General features: G+C 41.1%; 1 protein-coding gene across 1 annotated transcript in view; it reads left to right on the forward strand.

Annotated features, from left to right (window-relative positions):
- Positions 1 to 7,662: 7,662 nt before the first annotated feature.
- Positions 7,663 to 9,998, forward strand: part of TXNDC8 (thioredoxin domain containing 8 (spermatozoa)) — an 8,445-nt gene continuing 6,109 nt past the window's right edge. Inside the window, exons 1-2 of the mRNA XM_012721235.1 lie at positions 7,663 to 7,674; positions 7,859 to 7,963. Coding sequence (XP_012576689.1) covers positions 7,663 to 7,674; positions 7,859 to 7,963 — 117 coding nt within the window. The remainder of the gene's footprint in view (positions 7,675 to 7,858; positions 7,964 to 9,998) is intronic.

Raw genomic sequence — 9,998 nt, forward strand, 5'->3', positions numbered from 1 at the left:
AGAGTCCCTGATTCAGTAGCTCTTGGGTGGGGCCTGAGAATTTGCATTTCTCACATTTCCCAAACAATGCTCACATCAGCACCTCTGGTCTGCTGGTCAGGCAGCTCACTGATAGAAACGTACCTCTAGAGCAGTGCTTCTTGAACACTGGTGAGCACAAGAATCGCCTTTGGATCTTGTACAGATTCTTACTCAGCAGATCTGGGATGAAGCCTAAAACTGCATTTTTATTCAGCTCCCAGATGATGTCTATGCCCATACATGACCATGAATAGCGAGACCTTAGAACACTGAAGAGAGTTCGCCCTTCTCCACATAATGAAAGTCCTATTACTAATCCTTCATGGGGCCTCCCTGGTGGCCCAGAGGTTATGTCTCAGCATTATCACCACTATGGCCTGAATTCAACCCCTAGCTAGGGAGTTAATCCACATGGCAGGACAAACCTCTCCTAACCCACCCACTGCTCCCCTCAGCAGTGTACTTCGTCGATCTGCCTGTTCTGCTCCCTACCCTGTCTCTGGTGAATCCTCTCATTCCCCACCCCACCCTACCCCCCACACACAAAACTTGGGATTATTCCCCAACTCTTGTATGCAAAATGAATTTTTAAAAATCTTTTTTAAAAAGATTTAAAAAATCCTTTATCTTCTCTGTATAAAATTCTCTCTATTTTTTTAAAAATATTTTTTAAAAGATTTATTTTTTTGTGCATACAGAACTGAGGTATGGGCCAGAGATCCAGAGGTGGTGAGAGGATTCACCAGAGACAGAGTGGGGAGCAGAACAAGCAGATCAATGAAGTACACTGCTGAGGGGAGCAGCGGGTGGGTCAGGAGAGGTCTGCCGCGCCATGTGGATCACTACCGGAGCTGGGATCGAACTTATGCTGAAGTGACTTTAGCTTCTTAGTGCTGTGCTTTAACCCGCTGTGCCACCAGTGAGGGCCAAAAAAATATTTTGTTTTACTTCTTTTGTCTTTTTTGTCTTTTTGCTCTCCTCTCCCTTTCACCAGCTTTCTTCTCTCCATTCCGTTCTCTCTTTCTCCCTTCTCATGCTGTTTTTTTTTCTCTCTTTTGTTTTGTTTGATTTTTCAAGATGTAAAATTCCCCACCCATGCATGGTATTCATCCCCAGAATAATTAAAAGAAAAAAAAAAAAAACAGGACACAGCAGCCCTGACTTCTGAGGAAGAGACTCCACCCAGACAGTCCTGGAGCTTCATGATTCCCACAGTGAGGTCAGAAATGAGTCTAGGAAAGTACATGTGAGATCATGTTAGGGAAGACAAAGAGAACAGTCAACCTAAGGGGGGAGTCTAGGTTGCTCTTTTCTAGAAAATGCCTCATCTAGAGCTTTCCCTCAGAAATAGAAATTTGCTCTGTTGCACAGAATATTTTTGCGAAATTGGTCATTTCCTAGAATTTGGTTGTGCTTAGTTCTAGTTGAGAATAAATAGACAAGGGCCAGGAACTTGTCCTCTCCCTGCTTTGGGTTGGGTAAGCTGGCAAATTACGTGGGAAATCCACAAGGCTTACTGCTGAAGGGCAGAAGTTCAAGCCCAGCCTTGCTCAACTTCCGGGAATACGTGGATGAGGCTGGTGCTTGTTGGTTCAGACAGTAGCTGTGCCTGAGAATTATTTCTGCATCATCTTCTCTCCCATGTAATGGGGAGAAGTTTAAAAAGAGCTAATTTGATAAGGGAAAGGAAGGTAGAAAAGCTGGATGTCTTCTCGATGCAGAGAACAAAAAGGAATTCACTTTGAATTCGACTCAACCAAAGCCAAACTGCAATCTACAGGACTGCATGAAAGAGCACCCAAGAAGCACCGGGGTTTCTGGGAACCCAGGTAGGCAGGGAAGGGAATCTTGAGTCCTGACCTTGAGTTAATCTTTGACTGACACTAGAGAAAGCTGCACAGGACCAGATTGAGAAGGATCTAAAACAACCAACAGCTCCCTCCCATCTTCTGCCCAGCTGTATCCAGCCCCTGTCTGCCGCATACCTGACCAAATCCCAGAAAGCCCTATACCCCCACCCCGGACTCTGGCCCAGGTGCAACTTCTCCAACCTCCACCGGGCTGGAGATCCTCACACAGGAGCCCTCCAGTAAAAGTGCCTCTGCTAGCCACTTGAGTGCCTGGACTCTCTTTTCTGTGCCTCCTCTTTGTGATTATCAATAATGCTGCTCCTACTCCTTTCACTGCATGTCTCAGGTAACCCTGTGTTTCTTCCTATATGGCAGGACCTCCAGGCATGAACTCTACACTCATTCTAGCAGAAGTTACTCTCACTTGCTAGCCCCAGATTATCTCACCTGTAAAATACAAACAATCAGGCCCTCCCTAGTGGCGCAATGGGTTGGAGCACTGCACTGCAAGCTTGCCGCAGCTACTTCAGTGCAAGTTCGATCCCTGTCCCCAGAGGTCACCCACATGACGAGTCAGACCTCTCCTAACCCAGCCACTGCTCCCCTCAGCAGTGTACCTCCTCGATCTGCCTGTTTTGCTCCCCACTCCATCTCTGGTGAATCCTCTCACCTCCCCCTGCACCTCTCGTCTTTACCCCAGTTCTGTATGCATAAATTAATAAATCTTTAAAAAGAACCCTTAAATAAAAAGAAAGCAAAATAAATCACATTTCTAAAATAAAAAAATACAATCACCTTCGTTAACTGGGTACTTGCAAGAAAACACAAATGAAAATGGTACCTAACTGTGCTCACCCTGCAAGACAATGCTTGCCACTGGAGGCTTGGAAGATGTTCAATATTTATCATCATCCTTCTTCCCTTTTTCAAAAAAAAGGGGGGGGGGACTGATAGGACCACCCACTGATGACCAAACATGGAGTTCCTAGCATGATGGAAGAAGGATCAGAATGAGGGGTCTCAAACTCAAATGCCAATAGAAGCCGGGCATGTAATATTAATATTGCACCCTAGGGGTAAAGAGAAAAGGAATGAAGTGTACACTGTGTGAAGATACTAGGAATAATTCAAATTCTTGTGGTAGTCATAGAAGAAAAATAGTTACACACCCAACTAAAAGTGTACCTTGTCCATCCATCTCAAATTTCTGAAGATGGTGGGGACAAGGGTTAACTTGCCTCAAATTGCAAGATTCCCCATCTGCAGTATCCTAGCACAGGACTGAAGACCCAGGGTTGCCAAATCGTAGGGCTTTTTAAAAGTGAGATAGAAGCTTTATTTATTTCTAAAAACATCACAGTATAGGTGTCCCAATTGTATAATATGATCAGTTGAAGGTAGTTTTGCCTCAAGTTCTGCACAAAATGCATTTTTGCTGCATAACTGACGGGCTGTAAGGAAATTTGCTATAAAAGATGAAAGAACTGTTTACAATTTGGCTTCGTTTATCTGGCTTGATGCCGTCGATTTCACACTTCCAGTGAGATGGATCATTGAAAAACAATTTGAAATGTGTAATGAAAAAACACTTTGGAGACGAGTGCTTAGGGACAATTCACAAAAGAAAATCCATTCTCTGCATCGCAAACATATTCAAAAACTAGTTTTTGCAATATAGTCGTATTGGATGGTTTTGTATTTTGTTAACTTTTCAAGTTTCGTAGTGTCCTTTGAGTGTGCTACTTTCACTTTTTGTGCTTTTCTTTTTTTGTAGCAAAATTACCTTATGGCCTTAGTTATGTGGTAGAAATGTTTGTAGCAAAGCTGCTTGCAGTGAGCTTGCTTGGGGCAAAACTGAACTTGTGTCTGCTGAACAGAACATGCCTGCAAAGGCTGTGGACAGCTCATTCTGTGCTGCTTTTCCATCTCGTGTTCTGGCAACTCTGAACAATGAACTGCTATTTGCTTTCCATTCTCTAAGTGGTACAAATGCCTGTTCTGAAACATGAATTTGAAAAGTCAGAACAACTTGTACCTGGAATTGTGCACACTTGATGAGACTTCACCTGTTTATTCTCACTATCTCCCTAGGAGGTATGATCCCCAGTTCACAGATCAGGAAATAGAAGCTTATATGATACAGTGCTCCAGATCTTGCAAGAGGAGCGCTATGAAATGGGAGAATAATACTTGTGAGAGTCCAAAACTCATTTTCCTTCCTTGTTCTCCCTTGATATATATTAGGCAGTTAATAGACTTGGGAGCAAATTTAGATTACTGAAATGCCAGTTGGTTAATGGATATTACAGAAACAAAATTCCCCTCTCCTAAATTTAGATTTTTCTCTATTTTTTTATAAAATACCAATAACGGCATTAGGTCATAGTTCTTGCCCAGTACTTTTAAAATATTGACCCCAAACAAGGACTGGGCTTCTGGGCTACCCATGTGTCTTATACTAGCTGCCTGCCAGTTTCTAGTTTATATCCGGATGATGTAACTCTGTCTTGAGTGCTACGAATTGCTTTCTTGATCTCTTCATTAATTATAATATTTAATATAGACTTGCTGGTTGGATTAAGATAATGAGGTCTAACCCTGGATTTAAAGCTAGTTTAATCTCATACAAATGACATAGCTACTGCAAAATGGAAGACAAATATATTTGCTCACAGAAAAAAAATCTGTATGTTTTTGGTGGCAGAAGAAATAGGTACTGGGAGCGCTTGACAGATACCTGCTACAAAACCAACCTGGTTCATGGTTCTGACAAGAAATAATGTACTTCATGCATTAGCTGCTAAATACAAAAGGAAAGGCAGGCAGCTCATTACTGTGTTTGGAAAAACTAAAAAGGATTTTGCTGTTTTTTATCCAACTATAGAATTCTGTTCTTTCCCACTTTCTGTTATTTTTGTTGTCCTAAATGACCATGTCTAGAACTTTTTCTGAGCATGAAGTCTGAAAAATGCTAATCGTGTGTAGGGTTTGGCAAACTACCACTATTTTTGTTAAGTTCCATCACCTAAGAGTGGCCTTTACTTTCTCAAAAGTACTTTTCTTAAAACTGCATGTGTCCCCAAAAGCCTAAGATGTCACCTTTTATACAGAAAAAGTTGTTTTATACATAAAAGTTGTTTCTTTACTTCCTAAAAAAATGGGGCAGAATAACAAAGTTCAAGGGAATTTCTGATTCAGTAAACCAGATTTATGTGAAACCTGTAATCTAGGTTAAGACATTAATATTTTCCTCAACAAAAAAGTAATCTCTTCTTAATTCTACGTGAAGGTATCTTTCTTCTACTTAATAGGACCTGTTGACTTTCCATATGGTGCTTGTGCATTTCAGGAAGTAGAGGGAGGCTTGGAAACTATGATAAAAATCAGAAGTAGACAGATTAAACAAAACTCTTTTTTTTTTAAGATTTATTTTTATTTCTGCATACAAGAGCTGGGATCTAGGCCAGAGGGGTGGGGGTGACAGGATTCACCAGAAACAAAGTGGGGAGCAGAACAGGCAGATCCACTGAAATACAGTGCTGAGAGGAGCAGCAGATGAGACAGGAGAGGTCTGCTGTGCCATGTGGGTCAGCTCCCTGGTGGGGGATCGAACTCATGCTGCAGTGGCTGGTGATAACTTCATGGTGCTGAGACTTAACCCCTGCACCACCAGGGAGGCCCCAGAACTAAATTATTGATTTTGCACCCACAGATTGCAGTGGGCTGACTGTTAACTGCAACCCCTTAACAGGCCATGGTCCAAACTGAAGTTAGACCCACTCTGTCAAATTCTAGATTCTGAGATGTTTAATGATGTCACAGAGAACTTCACCTTATATTCCAGCTAGGATCTTAAATTAATAAGGTATAGCTCCAGTGAGCCAACTAACCAACTGGAGTGTCATCAGCAGCTCCTGGGGTAAATCATGATGAAGATTATTGAAAATATGGCAAGTACTAATTTGTCTTCATTGGTATTTTTCAAGGGAACATTTTGAGAACAGGTCTGATACCTTTTGTAATAATTTTCCCTATCCAGTGCTTCCTCACTGCTCTGTAGTAAGGGAAATTTTTAATTCTTGCTTTTTGTGTTGCCTCTGAGGGAAGATACCATCGAAAGGGTAAGTCTTGATCCTCCTTCTTGTTCCTAGAAATGATCCTTATTTCTCGTTCTGATTGTGGCTGGATTCAGTCCAACTCCTCAGATATCTCAACTATACCTGACTCCACTGATTCTATCTTAGATGTCCCTGGAAAATTCGATGGAAATAAGAGCCCAAATATTTCTCTTATCCTAGGAACGAAAACAGAAACTCCAGACATGCCTTGGGATTGAAGTAAGGAAAACAATGACCAATAGTATCAAAAGTTCCTTAGATGACTTGCTAAAACCACACTCTGCTGCCAGGCCTCGTCATGGGAGGCCAGGAGTGGAGAAGGGGAAGAGCACAGAGTCTGGACCTTCTATCTATCAGCTCTCTCAGATTTAGACTTTTCACATTTTCTCCAAATGTGGCTCCACATAAAGTCACAAAAATAAGACTGGTCCATTTGACAGAAGGCATCAGTGACAACAAAGTAGTTTGAAATAGTGCACATTTTCTAATGTTTTTGGTCACTATTTTAATTTTCTGAGAATTGTGAGAAGTAGCCTCACAATTCTCACTCATCTTCTGAGAAACCCTTTCCAGCTCCTCCTCAGAAATGTCTCCAAGGACCTGCTGTCACCTGCAGATCTTCATTCAAATGTCCCCTCGTAGAGGTGGACCTTGACTACCTCAGCTGCTATTGTAATTCAGCTGCCAGGTTCCCTTCTCCTTTGCTTTTCTCCTCTTTGTTAGCAATGAGCACTAACATACAGCTTTCCCATCTAAATGTATGGCCCATGAAGATCTTTTTTGTTGTTATTTTCTGCCCACAGCTTTATGCTAGCAGCATGTCTAGTACATGTCATATGGTAGACTTCAATGCGTAAGTGTTGAATCAGTATACATACTAGGTTTTTCCCTCCTAGGTCATGGATCAAGGTCATGGTCATGGATCCAATCAAGGTCATAGGTCCAATGAGGCTAACATAGACCCTAACAACTATTGAAAAGTGAAAGGTGTGGTAGCTTGTGGGAATTGTAAGACATCAACCTTATAACTTCTGATACAAGTGAGAAATGGAGGGTTGGCCTTGGCCTGGCTCTCTGAAAAATTATTTACCCTTTGTCTTAGAGGAATATTGGAAAAGGAAGAAAATGTATCTTCATTTAGTCATCAGCATAACTGTCAAAACTTCCCTATTTTAAATTAGGTACGCCATTTGTATGGAATTACATCATCCCTAACTTCAGGGGTAGGTCCGGCTTGACTAAATCCAATTAGGAGTCTCTCATGATTTCATGTAGTGGTTGAGGAGATGAATAAATGGACTCTGGAGGCAGGCTGCCTAGGTTAGGAGTCCCACCTACACCAATCAGCTAGTTGACCATGAAAAAGTGAACAATCTTTAATTTTTTAATCTGTAAAATGAAGATCATCATAAGAATACCCACTCCACAGTGTATTTATAGACTAGAGAATCCCAGTAACAGACTAAATGAGCTACCATTGTTGTAATTCTACTGAGAAAAGAAAATTAAATTTTGAACAGAATACTATATCTTGGCAAGTCATTAGTTCATCAGCTAGACACTCCTTGAGCATTTCCCATGGGCCACTTAGAGGCTATAGAGGCACAGGAATGAATTAGAACCAAATTCTGTAGGGACTTTTGGGGGGAAGTTAGCCATGCATGAAATAACTAATGAAGGACACTGTTCATAAAGCAAACAAGTGTCACTACTGTGCTCTGGAGTTTTAGTAAGAGAAACCAAAACCTCAAGAACATTGGGGGAAGTTTGGAGAAGTGTGGGGTAGGTACCAAATGGAGACTTTCAAAACAAAACTGGCATTTTACTGCAAGGTTTAATGAGATTTCCTCATTTATCTTCTGGCCTCAGGATGAACTCAAAGCATTTCTAAAAGCTGCTGGAAACAAACTTGTGGTTGTTGAATTTTCAGCAAAATGGTGTGGTCCATGCAAAAGAATTTCTCCTCTTATTCATGTGAGTATTGTCAATATTGATTTCATTATTCTTCACTTCATAGAAAGAATTTTAATTCCCAAATAAGTTTTTCTAATAAATCTTAGGTGTGGCATTTACGAGCCATTATGGAATTACAGTTTTTTAAAGCATCCCAATTAACCTAAAGATTTAATATACCAAGATTTAATTAGGTAATTAAATCACACACCAGGCATTCAGTGTTATTTGTCTAGATAATGCTGCTGCTGACATCAAGGGTGCAAAAGAGTTCACACCTCCTAGACCCCCTAAGTCATATAATGTGTTGTTAACCAATGTCATCACAATAAAGGGAGAAAAATCTAGCTTGCATTCATCACCATGAAACTTAACACTTTTAGTCAGTGTACCCATACTAATTCACCCTTCCCTCTGGCACCCACTATTTTATTCTTGTAGTCTAAGAGTTTGTTTTGTGTCTGTTCATTTGTTTTGCTTCTTTACCACCTATGAGTAAAATCATAATGTTTGTCTTTCTCCAGCTGACTTCTTTCTTCTTGTGTGTATGTGTGTGTGTGTGTGTGTATTAGAAGAACTGGGTTCTTCTAGGCCAGAGGTGCAGGGGACAAGAGGAATCACCAAAGACAGAGTGGGGAGCAGAACCTGAACTACACTGCTGAGGGGAGCAGCAGGTGACACAGGAGAGGTCTGCTGTGTCATATGCAGATTAGCTCCCTAGAGGGAGATTGAACTCTGGCTATAGCTGTGATGGTGCTGAGACTTAATCCCTAGGCCACCAGGGAAGCCTCTCCATCTGACTTATTTCCTTAGTGCAATATTCTCTAGGCAGGATTTTCTTTTCTAACAGTTGAGTAGTATTCCATTGTGTATACCGCATTTTCTTTATATAATGTCACAGACATTTGTATTGTTTCTATAGCTTAGCCATCGAGACTAATGCTGCAGAGATCATAGGAGTTTACATCATGCTCCAAATCAGTGTTTTCATATTCTTCAAGTGATACCTTAAGGTGGAACAGCTAGATCATGTGGCATTTCTATTACTTTTGGGAGAATCTTGATACTGTCTACAATAGTGGCTGCACCAATTACATTCACGCCAACAGTGCAGGAGGGTTCCCTTTTCTCCAAATATTTGCCAACACTTGTTTGTTGTATTTTTGAGAATAGCCATTCTAAGAGGGCATAGGGCTTTATGCTGTTCCTTGTGGTTAGATTTGCAATTCATTAATAATATCTTTGCATCTCATTAATAATAAGGGATGCTAACTATCTTTTCATCTTTATGTCTTTTCTTCTGGGAGAAATACTATTCAGATCCTCTGCCTATTTTATAATCAGCTGTTAGTTTTATGACCATTTGTTTATTTGAAAAGTACTCCTAAGCTCCAAAGACTTATGTGCCTATTAGTTGAGTTTCCCCACATTTGAGCAGCTATATGGGTCACTAAAAAAAACTTCCACTTCAGTCAGATTCCACAGACTAACAGCTGGGAAGAACCCCTGCAACAGAACTCTGTGCTGACCCATGGTCACCTGCTGCCCTGCTTCTCCCTGTGTCTCCATGGGTGCCACCCCCAGCCACAGCTCCATCTGTAAGTGTCTCCACTTGGCCAAATTGTAGACACCAACACTACCATCAGAGGGTCACCCATTTGAAACAGATGACTGGAGATGATTGAAATATGCTGTTAAGATGAACAAATCCATATGCTGCTAAGTGTCTTTAAAGTATGAGCACAGTTGTTCTTAAAAACGCAAAAACAAACAAACCAGAAACAGATACTTACAGACCATAGCTGATGCAGCCTTTATCCCCAACCCCATCAACAGTACCATCATCTCTGCCAAAGAAGGTCCCAAACAAAATAGAAGCAGAAGAGAGTTACTTCTTCCCTCCTCCCACTTATATTTTCCTGCAAATGCTTCCCACTGAGAGAAACTAACTGGAAGACAGCTGGCAAAGGAGTCCAGAAAATCTAGTTTGAATACATAGTAGGCACAGACAGATGGGAATAAGGACAGAAAGCAATTAGGTCAGTGCAAATAGATT

The sequence above is a fragment of the Condylura cristata genome, unplaced genomic scaffold (assembly GCF_000260355.1).
Source record: "Condylura cristata isolate star-nosed mole 26May11 unplaced genomic scaffold, ConCri1.0 scaffold00006, whole genome shotgun sequence".
NCBI classification, from domain to species: domain Eukaryota; kingdom Metazoa; phylum Chordata; class Mammalia; order Eulipotyphla; family Talpidae; genus Condylura; species Condylura cristata.